The sequence below is a fragment of the Panthera tigris genome, chromosome B1, assembly GCF_018350195.1.
Source record: "Panthera tigris isolate Pti1 chromosome B1, P.tigris_Pti1_mat1.1, whole genome shotgun sequence".
Lineage (NCBI taxonomy): Eukaryota > Metazoa > Chordata > Mammalia > Carnivora > Felidae > Panthera > Panthera tigris.
In genome coordinates, this window is record NC_056663.1 from 28,776,538 (window position 1) to 28,791,183 (window position 14,646).

Sequence of the window (14,646 nt, forward strand, 5' to 3'; positions counted from 1 at the left end):
ATGCTGTCTCAATGAGGTGTTATGCAATGTCCTTTTCCTCTAGGATGCTGTGAAAGCATGGTTATCTTTTCTTGCATCATATTGAAAACCTGGAAAATGAACTAAAGAGGTTTTAATAAAGTTTTTAGTATTAGAACTCCACTTCTTCCCTAATTATAAAGAAGAGCAAATTTCTAAATAAGTACATGAATGGCATGTTTTATATGAATGGCTTGAAAACTGAAAGTAATGGCAACAGTTTATTTTTTATATTAAAGAATTATGGATTCACAGGCAGTTGTAAAAAAAATGTACAATGAGGGTCTGTGTACCTTTCACACAATGTCCCCAATGGTAACATCTTGCATAACTGTAGTACAATGTCAAAACTAGTCAGTCTCCACAGTTTATACTTATTTCACTGGTTTTATAAGTACGTGTGTGTGCGTGTGTGTATTGTTCTGTACAATTTTATCCCATATGTAGATTTGTAAAACTATCCCGGCAATCAAGACACAGAACTGCTCCATTAACACAAGCCTCCTGAAGCTGTTCTTTTCCAGCCATCTCCCCCATCCTCCCCCAACCCTAACTTCTGGTGACCACTCATCTGGTCTCCATCTTTATAATTTTATTTGAGAATGTTCTATAAATGGAATCATACAGTCTGTCACCTATTTGAATTGTCTTTTTCCACTCAGCATAATTCCCTTGAGATCCACCCAAGTTTTTCTTTGTTTTTGTGTAAATCAAAAGTTCCGTTTTATTGCTGCATAGTATTCTATTGTGTGGCTGTACCACAGTTAGTTTAACCATTTGCCTATTGAAGAACTTTTGTGTTGTTTCCAGTTTTTGCCTTTTACGAATAGTGCTGCTGTGACATTTGTGTACAACCCAGAAGTCCTTCATTTGGCAAGTGTGTAAACAAACTGTGACCATAAGTTTTTATTTCTTTAGGGCAGATGCCCAAGAATGCAGTTGCTGGTCCTATAGTAAGTGCATGTGTAGGTTTTTTTTTTTTTTTTAATGTTTATTTATTTTTGAGAGAGAGAGCACGAGCAGAGGAGGTGCAGGGAGAGAGGGAGTCACAGAATCCAAAGCAGGCTCCAGGCTCTGAGCTGTCAGCACAGAGCTGGACACACGGCTCGAACTCACGGACCGCAAGATCATGACCTGAGCGGAAGTTGGGCACTCAACCAACTGAGCCACCCAGGTGCCCCATATATAGTTTTTTTAAGGAACTGCCAAACTGTTTTCCAGAGTGGCTTTACCATTTTACATTCCTGCCAGCAGTGTTTGAGTGACTCAGTTTCTCTCCATCCTTGCCAGCATTTGGTGTTAGCCATTTTTTTTTAATGTTCATTTATTTTTGAGAGAGAGAGAGGGAGAGAGAGAGGGATGGAGTGTTGGAGTGAAATGGAGGAGAGCAGAGAGAGAGGGAGACACAGAATCTGAAGCAGCCTCCAGGCTCCAGGCTCCAAGCTGTCAGCCCAGAGCCCAATGCAGGGCTCAAACTCATGAACCACGAGATCATGACCTGAGCCGAAGTTGGACGCTTAACTGACTGAGCCACCCAGTTGCCTCTGTGTTAGCCATTAAATACAGTTTTTTTAAAAATCTCATTTTAGAGAGAGAGAGCATGAGCAGGAGAGAGAGGCTGAGGGGGGGAGAGAGAGAGAATCTTAAGCAGGCACATAACCAGTACAGAGTCCCACCTGGATCTTGATCCCATGACCCTGGGATCATGACCTGAGCTGAAAGCAAGAGTCAGACACTCAACTGGCTGAGCCACCCAGGCACCCCATATATGGTTAGCCATTTTGATAAGTGTGGAGGATTAGCCTGTTGTGTTTTTAATTTGCATTTCTTTAATGGCTGATGATGACATCTTATATACTAATTGCCTCTTTTGTGAAATGCCTGATTTAATTGGATTTATCTATTTATTTATTTATGTATTTATTTTTACTATTGAAAGTGTTTTATTGTAGATAGGTATGAATCCTTGGTCAGATACATGGTTTGTAAATATTTTCTTCCAATTTGTAGCTGTTTTTTCATTTTCTTCAAAGTGTTTTTCACATGGCAAACATTTTTAGTTGTGATAAAGTCCAGTTCATCAGTTTTTTCTTGTATTGTGCTCTCTACCTAACCCTAGATCCTGAAGATTTCAAGTCCATGATGCATTTTGAGTTATATTTTGTGTAATGTGTGAGGTTTAGATTGAGGTTCATTTTTTTGCCTGTAGATGTCTATCTAGTTGCTTGAAACCAGTTGTTGAAATGTCTGTCTGTCCCTCTTCTATTGAGCAGCTTCTGACACTTTGTTAAAAATCATTTGGGTATATTTGGATGAATCTATTTCTGGGTTCTCTGGTCTACTGTATTAATTTTGAATGAATAAACAAGGTCGACTTATGTTTAGGTTTGCCACATAGTAGTGAAGCTATCACGTATGTTGTCAGAGTCCAAGATTTAACAGTTGTGTGACTAAACTTAGAAAAACAGAGATTGTAAAAAAAAAAAAGAAAGAAAGAAAGAAAGAAAAACCGAGATTGTTTGTTATTTTTTTGGTAGAATGTAGTTTATTTCCATTGCATATTAATTATGCTTCTAGGTAGCAAAATTTTTTTTTATGTTTATTTTTGAGAGACAGAATGAGCAGGGGAGGAGCAGAGAGAGAGGGAGACAAGAATCTGAAGCAGGCTCAAGGTTCTGAGCTGTTAGCACAGAGCCCAACATGGGGCTCAAATTCATGAACTGTGAGATCATGACCTGAGCTGAAGTTGTACACCTAATCACCTGAAGCACTCAGGCGCCCCTAGGTAGCAAAATTGAGAGCTTCTTTTTGTTAGCTCTTCTCATAAAAATTTGGTCAGAACAGACATTAAAATAAAATAAAATAAAGTAAAAACAAGAAAAAAACTTGAATGTACCAGTTACAAGTATATACTGAGAGAGAATCAAACTAGACTGAATTGAGCTCCAACTATGGGACTGGCCCTGGGGTCAATGCTTTCGTCTTGGTTAAGCCTCACAACAAGCCAGCAAGATTATTATCTTGATTACCTTCTTGAAACAGTTTTTCACCTGTCACCAAGTTAGCAGATTCTCCTGGTTCTCTTCCTTCCTTCCTGTCTCTTCACACCTGCTTGTTTCATCTAAGCTCCCTGCACTTTTAACATTGGCCTGCCTGAAACCTTAGTCCTTGGACTTAATTCTCCTCCTTACTTGCACTTACCCACCTAGGTCATTTGATCTAACATACGGCTTTAAATACCATCTATATGTTGACAACTCCCAAATTTATATCCCCCGACTCAGTTAATACCAGCAAGGTGTGAGTGATCCAGTTTCTTTGCCTCCTTGCTAGCATTTGGTATTATCACTATTTTTTATTTTAACCATTTTATAAAATACACACACACACACACACACACACACACACACACACATACTTATTTAAATGTAACTGCCTACTCAACATCTCTCTACTTAGATACTTAATGACATTTCAAACTTACTCTTGAGAGAGAGAGGTAGAGAGCAAGCATGGGCAGAGAAAGAGAGGGAGACAGAATCCCAAGCAGGCTTCATACTGTCAGCACAGAGCCTGTTGTGGGACTCGAACTAACCAACTGTGAGACTGTGACCTAAGCTGAAACCAAGAGGCAGATACATGACCGACTGACCCACCCATGCACCCCTCCCCCATGTCATTTAATAGCAGCCTATTCTTCTGGTGCTCAGGCCAAAAATTTTCAACTCTTCGAGGTTCCTGGGTGGCTCAGTCAGTTAAGCGTCCAACTCTTGATTTCTGCTCAGGCCATGATCCATAGTTCCTGAGATAGAGCCCTGAATTGGGCTTCTCACTGGCAGTGCAGAGCCTGCTTGGAATTCTCTTCCTCTTTTCCCTCTCTCTCTCTCTCTCTCTTTCTCTGCCCTTCCCTCACTCTCTCTCAAAATAAATAAACTTAAAATTTTCAACTCTTCCTTTTTTCTCATATTCTACCTCCCCCATGTTGATGTATTTATTTATTTTAAACGTTTTTATTTATTTATTTTTGAGAAGCGGTGGGCCGGAGGGGGGCGGGTGCAGAAAGAGAGAGGGAGAGAGGATCCCAAGAGAGAGGATTTGTTCGGACAGAGCTCAACTCGGAGCTTGAACTCATGACCTGAGCTGAAATCAAAAGTCAGGTGCTTAACCCACTGAGCCACTTGGACGCCCCTCCACCCATTTAAACAGTGAGGAAATCTCATGAGATCTTCAGGATATGTACAGAATCTAATAATTTCTCTCTTGATCTCTGTCACCGCCTTGGTACCAGCCACCATCTCCATCTCCCTGAAGCAGTAGCCTCCTCGTTGGTCTTCCTCCTTCCACTCTCCCTCCTTCAGTCTATTAACCCAGCATCTAGAGTGATCCTTTTAGAATAAGTCAGATAGGTTATGTCTTCTGCTGAAAATCCTCTAGCAGTGAACCTTTTCTCTCTAAATAATGACAGAACTCACTACCATGTCTTATGTGGTCTGGTCTTTCATCTTGTCTTTGACTTGATTCTCTACTTGTCTCCTCATTTGCTGCGTCCTGACCACATTCTCTTTGATATTCTTCAACGGAGCATGCTCTCGCGATAGGGCTTTGTTCCCGCTCTTCCCTCTCCCTGAATACTCTTCACCCAGATAATTCACATGGGGTGATCACTTACTTCTCTCAGGTCTTTGCTGAAATACTACTTTTTCGTTTAGGCCTCCTGGGCCACCATATTAAATTTTTAAATCAATTCCTCCCTCCAACATTTTAATATGCCTCCTATTCCTTTGCTGTTTTTTAAAAGCACTTACCACTGTTTAACTTACTGTGTTACATTTTGTCTATTGTCTATGAGTCCCCACTAGGATATTCTCTGTGGGGACAGGCTGTTGATAATCTTGCTCGTATCATCAAGAATAGGACTGGGCACATAGTGGATGCTCCATAAAATACTTGGTTAAGTGAATAAATGAATTCTGATGAGAAAGCCAAGAATCAGAGAAGTCCCCTTCCCACGCGGATAGTGGTGGAGTTGGGCCGTAGTTTCACAGTGGGACACTGCTAGTTTCTCAAACAAGTGATTTGAAAGAAGTAAAAAAAACATAGGTGTAGTTTCTGCTCTGAAGTAGCTCATAGTCCAATAAGGGAGTTTAGATCTGTACCTATAAAAGTAGAAACGATAGTACCAAACAGTAAATGGTGTGTGGAACAGTACAAATATTAATAGAATAGATTAATATAGAATTAGTTTAGATTAATAATAGACTAATAATAGATTAATATAGAATTAATATAGAATTCTACAGAATAGAATTAATATAATAGGAATATTAGCAGTGTTAATAGTAGTTAGTAGTATAATAGAGGAAAAAGATATATGTGTGGTAAAAGTCAGTGGGTTCAGTGTGCCTCAAGGTCTGCTTTCCATTAATTTAGAATGGTTTAAAGTAAGCTTTTGGAAAATAGGAAGATTGTTTTCTGTAATCCTTTCCCAGGCCTTTGATTCCAAAAGGATTGTGTTAGAGGAGTTTTAAGTATTTTATGCAGTTCTTAAACACTTTTCAGTGGTGAATTAAATCTTTTATTATATCTGGCTGTGGACTCCATTGGATCATTTTCATTTCTTGTGATGGTTCAGTATAGTACAGGGTGTTTGTCAAGCAATGGCTGAGAAAACCTTTCCCCCTAGTGTTTTCACAAATCCTGCTGATTAGCTAGGTGGCGAGAAATGCCACCTGGTGGTTGTAGGACTCTCATTTTCCTCACGGTTGTCTGTGCTTTTCTCCTCTTTCTAGTTACAGTCACACTGGGACAGCTGATGCAGCTTCACACCATATGATTTCAATGAGTTTAAAAATAGCAAAGAAATCACTAAACCACTTGGCATAAAGATTCCCATGTGGAGAGAATGAGACAAAGTGAGTCTCAGAAAGAGCAACCAGGCAGAAAGCTATACACCAGTCTTAAAATTCTCTAAGATTCAAGGAGAAGGAACCGTGAGATCCGTGAGACTTGTTGATTCTTTCCATTCCTTCCTCCCCCAGCCTTTCCCAAAGATGGCATGCAGGCACTCAGTAATTACTTGGACTGAGTGAATGGCTGCATGAATGAAGCATGATATTATGCAGTACCAAGTGAGAATTAGCAACACGACCCAAATTTAGAAGCAGATGGAATAGTCATACTTCTCTGAATCTGTAGGTGCTATACCATTGAAGTCTAGGACTGAATCATTCCTAAATATATAGTCATAAGATTAACTTATATTTTTTGCCTGTTTTAACAAAACCTGGTACTTATTTCCAAAGAAGCCAAATTTTCCAACTTAAAGAGTAAGAGTTTTCATGAATTAAGAACTTGATATGACTAGGTGACACCATAATTTATTGCCTAAATCAGTTTGCTTTGGAATGTTAGAGATTACAAGCTATTAATATTTATGCTGTGAAGACAGCATAAACCAGAGTGTCCCTGGAAACCAGGATGTGTGATCACCTGTCTCATAACCAGCCTGTGTGCTATTTCCAGGCTTCACTCTCATTTATAAATTTTAAACATCATAAGGTACCACAGACTTCTAAGAGAACAGATTCTATTCATTTCTGAAGTGGAAGGAAATAACTATTTTCTTTTAATTTAATATATTCCAGGGACACCTGGGTTGCTCAGTTGGTTGAGCGTCTGACTTTGGCTCGGATCATGATCTCACAGCTTAGGGGTTGGAGCCCCACATTGGGCTCTGTGCTGACAGCTCAGAGCCTGGAGCCTGCTTCGGATTCTGTGTCTCCTTCTCTGCTTCTCCCCTGCTCGTGCACTCGCTCTCTCTCTCTCTCTCTCTCAAAAATAAATATTAAAAAATTTTTAAAAATTAATATATTCCATTACTTCTATTTTCTAGTTGTGGAAGCAGCATTCTTAACTGTGACTGACTTTCTAGAGTACTTGAGGCAAAAGAGTGCATTTACGGTGATTTTTTATCATTAGCGGGTCGCTGGCATAGGGCATTTCTAGTGGCAACATGGGAATTTTGAGTTAGAAGAGAGTCTAACATCGTGGAGCCCGGTACATATCATATTTTAGAGAAAAAAACCGAGGCCAAGAGAAGACCTCGCCGAAGTCAGTGGCAAATCTTGGATTAGCGCCTAGGGCTCTGGAGTTCTTGTCTAGAATTCTTTCCCATTATGCGATGACAACATCAGTAATGGCTGAAACTTTTCGGGTGCTTACTGTGTACCATGCATTATGTGCAGCACATTACATGTCCTGTTGTCCTCTGGTCTTCACAGTGACTTTATGAACTTGCTGTTATTGTTGCCATTTTACAGATGAGGAAACCAAAGTTTAGAGAGTGAAATAAACAGCTCAAACTCTCACACCTCGTTAGTGACAAAAAAGACAGGATTTGAACTCGGGCAACTGACTACACCAGATATTTTTCACTACCATGCTGCTCTTTTGCCTGACTTTTCTATTAACTTCTTCAAGAGGTGTTCTGTTCATTGCTTAATTTCTTATTTTCAGAAATGCATTGCCTATTCACTCATACATTATACTGTTTAGAAAAACAGACCACACCCTCTTACTCTTTGTATCCTGAAAACATCTGTCTTTCTCTGCATATGTAGTTAAGCAACAAGTATTTTCTTAGTGCATTTATGAATTGTTTGAATAAAGCACTTAAATTGATGAAAGTGCTTTGTTGTTGTAAGGGTGAGAAGACATTCCTCGGGGCACCTGGGTGGCTCAGTCGATTAAGCATCAGACTTCAGCTCAGTTTGTGAGTTCAAGCCCCGTATTGGGCTCTGTGCTGATAGCTCAGAGCCTGGAGCCTGCTTCAGATTCTGTGTCTCCCTCTCTCTCTGCCCCTCACTCACTCACACTCTGTCTCTTTCTCTCAAAAAAAATAAACATTAAAAAAAAAAGTGAGAATGTACATGTCCTAGGAGCTTCTAATGTTTGAACTTTCCATATATATGTATATATATTCTCTAAGCTTGGTTAGAGAAACTAAATTCTTTATAAATTGGCCTATTCATTTATAAGTTGTTATAGATGGCACTCTCTAACTTCAGAGAACAGTCTGATTATAAGCCAAAACTCAAGGAAGTTAATTTGGGGGGTTAATTTTTAAATAATTTAATTAAAAATTTTAAATTTAATTAAAACATTTAATGATATTTAACACATTTAGGGGCACCTGAGTGCTCAGTTGGTTAAACATCCAACTCTTGATATCAGCTCGGCCCCATAATCTTGCGGTTTGTGGGTTCGAGCCCCATGTTGGACTCTGTGCTGGCAGCATGGAGCCTGCTTGGGAGTCTCCCCCCTCCCCCCACCTCTGCTCGAGAGAGAGGTTGCTCTCAATCTCTCTTTCTCTCTCTCAAATAAATAAACATTAAAAAATAACACATTTAAATAATTTCATAGAATTTAAGGATAGAGAATGCAAAAATGCAAATAACTGGGTCACACTGGTTGTGGTCTCTTTTTTTTTTCCATTAAAAAAAACTACTTCCAGACTTCATTTTTTTATATGAGCTTTGAGATAATTAAAAAAAAAATTTTATAATGCTTATTTATTTTTGAGAGAGAGAGTGCCAGCTGGGGAGAGGCAGAAAGAGGGAGACACAGAAACAGAATCAGGCTCCAGGCTCGGAGCTGTCAGTAGAGAGCCCAACGCAGGGCTTGAACCCACAAACCACAAGATCATGACCTGAGCCCTAGTTGAATGCTTTAACCACCTGAGCCACCCAGGTGCCCTGAAATAATTTTTAATTCAGTAAAGCTATATTGATTGTAAAAGTACTTTGTAGTGTTTAGTAAATTGTATCTTGTTTTCCAAATTCTATAATTGCTTTTTTACAAATTGCCCATAAACTTTCACTTACATGAGGATGATTGCTTAAACTGATTTGTGAGTTACATGCAGGGCATCTAAAGAGCTATTTTCTGAGGATATCATTTATTTTGTTTGTAAGAGACCACAAAAAGTATTTTTAGAAAGTTGTATTCTTGGATATAGAACAGCTTAATGATTTAGGAAGAACTTGAAGACTTACTCCATTTTTTTCTGAATATAAAATAATAGCATAATTAATTATAGCTCACTGTGATAATAGGGACAAAAAGATTGAATATAGTTTCATGGGAGGTATATTGTTATCCTACTTTAGAATTTCTGAAAGATTACATGTTCATGTTTTTCTTAGTACCTTGCATGTCTCCTGTTTTGGCTGCTAACCTTTTAAGTTAAGTCTTTTCTAGACTAAAAATAGAACATGAGTTGGTTGCTCAAGGAACCAATTAATAATAGATGTTTCATTTTATGTACTCCTCTTATGTATTGTATGCAATCATTAACTTAGTGAACTGGAGAGAGGTCATCCAGGTCATTAAGAGCTGTGTTTCTAGATCTGAGAAGCCATAAACCAATATATACAATATAGGAGACAAAAAAAAAAAAAGACTTACTGCTTTGTATAGTTAGATTTTCAGTGAATGAAAGGTTTATGATTTGTGAATCACAGATTAATGAAAAATAAGGTATAACATATGACATATCAGCACTATTATAAATATAATAAATGTTTACAAAATAAATGAAGAGTTAGATAGCTAATAGGTAGATTGTATTGAAAAATCGTATGGATTTAGTGTTTTATTTAAGTGATTTATGATTTTTTTAAGATTTTTTTAATGTTTATTTTGAGAGAGTGAGTTCATGTATGCACACAAGTAAGGGAGGTGTGAGAGAGAGAGAGAGAAATGGTGGTGGGAGAGGGAGAGAGAGAAAGAGAGAATTCCAAGCAGGCTCCTCACTGTCAATGCAGAGCCTGATGCAGGGCTTGATCTCACAAATAGTGAGATCATGACCTGAGCCAATGTCAAGAGACAGATACTTAACCAACTGAGCCACCTAGGTGCCCCAAATGATTTCTGATTTTTAAAAAGTAAATGTATTATGAAGGCTGAGAAACAAGTAAGTAGGAAGTTTTCTTTTTCTTCTTTGAAAAAGTAATATTAAAGTTATATTTTTAACATTGTTCCTCATATAATTGTTGTCCAGTCTCTTTGTAAGACGGTGGTAGAAATGTTAGGAAGTAATGAGTGCTCTCCTTTCTGACAAATCAGTTTTATTTCATTTAGGTTCCAGTTGTTGCAGTCACTGCTACTGCAAGTTCTTCAATCCGGGAAGACATTATACATTGCTTAAAACTGAAGAATCCTCAGATTACCTGTACTGGTTTTGATCGACCAAACTTGTATTTGGAAGTTGGACGAAAATCAGGAAACATCCTTCAGGATCTAAAGCAATTTCTTGTCCAAAAGACAAGGTGAAGAATTCATGGTTGATAAATTTTGGTGAACTATTTCCTTCTTAAATTTTTGTTTTATTTATTTATTTTTTACTATTTTCTTCTAATTCATATTTAACATATTTCAAATTCTACTTAGCTTTGATTCAAGTCAAGTGTGATGTCATATTAACAAGACAGTGACTGAGTAAATAGCCTATTTCTGAAGTCAGAAACTAATTCATCTGGTATTTTTCTACTTAATTTTACTTGAACAGGATATATGCTCTTTTTTTTTTTTTTTTTTTAACTAAACTTTACACCCAATGTGGGGCTTGAACCAATGATCCTGAGATAATGAGTCACATGTTCTACTGACTGAACCAGCCAGACACACCGATACTCTTAATAATTGATAAGTAAACAACAAAAATAACTGAGTCTTTTATCTGAATTCTATCTAGTTTGCTAATTATCTAACTAATTGAGTATTAAGGAATTTTATTTATTTATTAAAAAAATTTTTTTAATGTTTATTAATTTTTGAGAGAGAGAGTGTGCAGGGGAGGGGCAGACACATACACACAGAATCTGAGCTGTCAGCACAGAGCCTGATTTGGGCCTTGAACCCACAAACCGTGAGATCATGACCTGAGCAGAAGTCGGACACTCAACCTACAGAGCCACCCAGGCACCATGAGTATTAGGGAATTTTAAAAGCCATCTTATTGATAAGTACTTTTGAGCCCTTACTATGTGCCAAGGACTCTCGTAGGTGCTTTATGTAAATGATGTAGTAATCCTTGTAACTGCTCAATAAGCTACATATTATTTTCATTTTACTGATGAAGAAACTGTCACTAGTACTTTGTCCTTTTTGTTTTGTTTGGAGGCATTTTATATATATGCTAAGAAGCTTTCCTTTGCCTTATTTCCCTGATCTGTCTCGTTGGTGAAAATCTTATAACTGTCATGTTATGAAATGTGTTAAGTCAGAATTCGTGAAAATAATGTTTGTCCTACCAACACAAAGATAAAACAAATCTAGGCAAATAGAGTTTAAAGAATGTCATTAGTTTCTTCCTTAAGGACTACTGGGGTCCTTTAGGATAAGTTTTAATGTAGGATTTGTTATTGGCTTGATTGTACTACATTTAGATTAAAACAAGAAAGTAATGGGGACGCCTGTCTTGCTCTGTCAGTAGAGCATGCAGTTCTTGATCTCAGGGTTGTGAGTTCGAGCCCCACATTAGGTGTAGAGATTTCTTAAAAATAAAATATTTTTAAAAATAAATAAAAGATAAAACAAGAGGGGTGCCTGGGTGGCTCAGTTGGTTAAACATCCGACTCTTGATTTCAGCTCAGGTCAGGTCATGATCTCACAGGTTCATGAGATAGAGCCCCACGTTGGGCTCTGCACTGACAATGTGGAGCCTGCTTGGGATTTCCTCTCCCTCTCTCTCTACCTCTCCCTGGCTGTGTCTCTCAAAATAAATAAACATTAAAAAAAAATAAAACAAGAAAGTAATGAATATATTCTGAGTACTCTGGCTGTGCTAGAGATCTCTCTGAAGTGAGTACTCATTGCACTTAACTTCTTTTGTACCCTAGAGGGAAAACATTCTCTTGAAGAAAGCTGCTTATTCTAGGCTAGAGTCTTTTAACAGTGGGATCATTATCTATTCTCCTAATCTTTGATCTCCTCTCCCATCCATATTTTTCTCAATCTCAGTGGCCTTCCCCTAATAACCTTCTTCTTTTGAAACTGTTTGCCTTTGTGTGTGTGTGTGTGTGTGTTTGTGTGTGTGTGTGTGTGTGTGACACTGTGACATTTTATCTTTTGGACTGTATTGTCCTTTTATGATATCTTATGTAAATGTTCTCTTACCATCTTCCATGTTAATTCTGCCAGTGAAGGTCCCTTAGCCCAGACTGTTATCAAACTCCCCCCCAACCCCAGGGTTCCTCCTTGCTTCTTCTATACACAATTTTCAGATTTGCCATCTGAAAGTATATCCCTGAGTCTTGGCATTTCTCTCTGGTGCCTCCCTCTTTCCTGAGACTAAAGGCCAGAATCCTTAGCCTGACATCCAAGACCATCCAAGATTTTTGTATTTAATATGACGCGGTTTTTCTGAGAGCAAAGCAAAAAAGATTTTTGCATCCCATTTTCAATCCTTCAAGAACAGTATGGTAGCAGCCAACCACTGAGAGTCAGAATGCTTTCTGTAGATCATAGGCAAAGAGAAATTTTTCCCTTAATGAGCAATAATTAGATGGAGGGTAATTAAGACTTCAGAGTGTTGCCTTTTATTTCCATTTTATTCCCTTTATTTAATTCTACCATTTTTTTTTCTAGTCATTGAGCTAACATGTTTGTTAAATCCTGACTTTGTTTTCTATAATCACGATACATTGAAATTGGGTAGACAAGCCTCTCATCTATCTAATTTAGTGATTAGATGAAGATAGATTTTTTTTCCCCTCCCAGAAATTGTTGTGAGGAAATAACAATGTTTAGTAAACCACTTGGTGAAGTAATAAACCCCCCCCCTTTTTTTTGAAAGAGAGATGAGGGGGAAAGAGAAAAAGAGCGCAAGTGGGGGAGGGTCAGTGGGAGAGGGAAAGAGAGAATCTTAAGCAGGCTGCATGCCCACTCCCAAAGCGGGACTCTAGATCTCACAACTGTGAGTACGTGACCCGAGCCAAAATAAAGAGTCAGAGGCATTGCTAACTGAGCCACTCAGGCACCTCAGTAATGAATCCTTTTGTAATAGAGATTTTTACACCTTTGATTCTTCTGCTCTATAAGTTCAAATTTTTGTGTATTTTTTACCTTTTTTTTAGTGTAGAAAGTGATACACAGTCTTAATATCGATGTGAACACTACAGATGCGCATAAATTCCAGAGTACTTAGATCTTCCCATCTGATTCCTCACGTATCATCACTGTTGACGTCTGGGCACTTTATATATATACCCTTTATATATACCCTTCTGTTCTCTGTGCCGTGCAGATGTGTACTGCCAGCTTTTGTTGTTAGCTTTGTGCAGAAATAGGTCCACAGTATATCCATTTTTTAGGCAATGTTCTCCTTTGATTTAAAGTGTCTTTCCTAAGATACATGTTAAAATCTGCAATTATTACAGATATATCTCTTTCTCCCTTTATTTAGTTCTGTCGATTTTTGTTTCATGTGTGTTAAAGCACTGTTAATCGGTACATACACATTTAGGATTTTCATATCTTCAATAAATTGAAATGTTAAAGCTTTTTTCTTTTTCTTTTTTTTTTTTTTTTTTTTTTGCGTTTATTTTCGAGACAGAGAGAGACAGAGCGCAGGTGGGGAAGGGGCAGAGAGAGAGGGAGACCCAGAATCTGAAGCAGGCTCCAGGCTCCGAGCTGTCAGCACAGAGCCTGACGCGGGACTTGAACCCATGAACTGTGAGATCATGACCGAAGCCATGATCATGACTGAGCCACCCAGGCTCCTCAATAAGTTGAAACTTCTATCATTCTTAGTAAAAAAGTGTCTTTGCTATCTTTCTGCATAATGTGAGGGCACATTAAACAAGGAGGGCACTTGTTGGGATGAGCACTGGGTGTTACATGTAGGCACAGAATCACTGGATTCTACTCCTGAAATCATTATGGGACTGTATGTTAATTAACTTAGATGTAAATTTTTAAAAAACTAATAAATTTTAAAAAAGGAAAAAAAGTTGGGGCCCTAATGTGTAGGATATTTCAATATTCACATTTTGTTGAAGAAATTTTTCTTCTTTGAGAAATGTGTGGGTTTTTAAAAAGTGTTTGTTTATTTTTGAGAGAGAAAGCATGTGTGAATGAACAGGGGAGGGGCAGAGAGAAAGAAGAATCCCAAGCAGAGAGTGGGAGAGAGAATGCCAAGCAGACTCTGTACTGTCAGTGCAGAACCTGATGTGGGGCTCGAGCCCATGAGCCCTGAGATCATGACCTGGGTCAAAATCAAGAGTCACACACTTAAATGACTGAGCCACCAGGTGTCCCATACTTAAGTTATTCGCTGTGAAGTTTTGTTACAGAAGCCCATTTGGTCGCTATCAAAAATTGCTTTGAGTAGATTATTCAGTAAAACTCTTGGAGTCAAATAACTACCTATTTTTTCTTCTCTGTTTAAGTATGCAGTGACTTTTGCCATAGTCCTTCTTAAAGGATTTAGATCCACACGATCTTTTATTGTTTGCTTAGTTAATTTCATAGTACGAATGTACATAATGATGATGAACATTAGGTGATGTTTTCACAATTATAGTTCTGCTGTGAATATTTGTGTCTATGTGTCTTTTGGTAAATGTG

At 38.1% G+C, this 14,646-nt stretch overlaps 1 protein-coding gene across 6 annotated transcripts in view; it reads left to right on the forward strand.

The window, feature by feature from the left end:
- Positions 1-14,646, forward strand: part of WRN (WRN RecQ like helicase) — a 149,859-nt gene that overhangs the window by 79,107 nt on the left and 56,106 nt on the right. For all 6 annotated transcript variants that reach the window (XM_042983152.1, XM_042983154.1, XM_042983153.1 and 3 more), the window contains one exon: positions 10,159-10,346. In XM_042983152.1, coding sequence (XP_042839086.1) covers positions 10,159-10,346 — 188 coding nt within the window. The remainder of the gene's footprint in view (positions 1-10,158; positions 10,347-14,646) is intronic.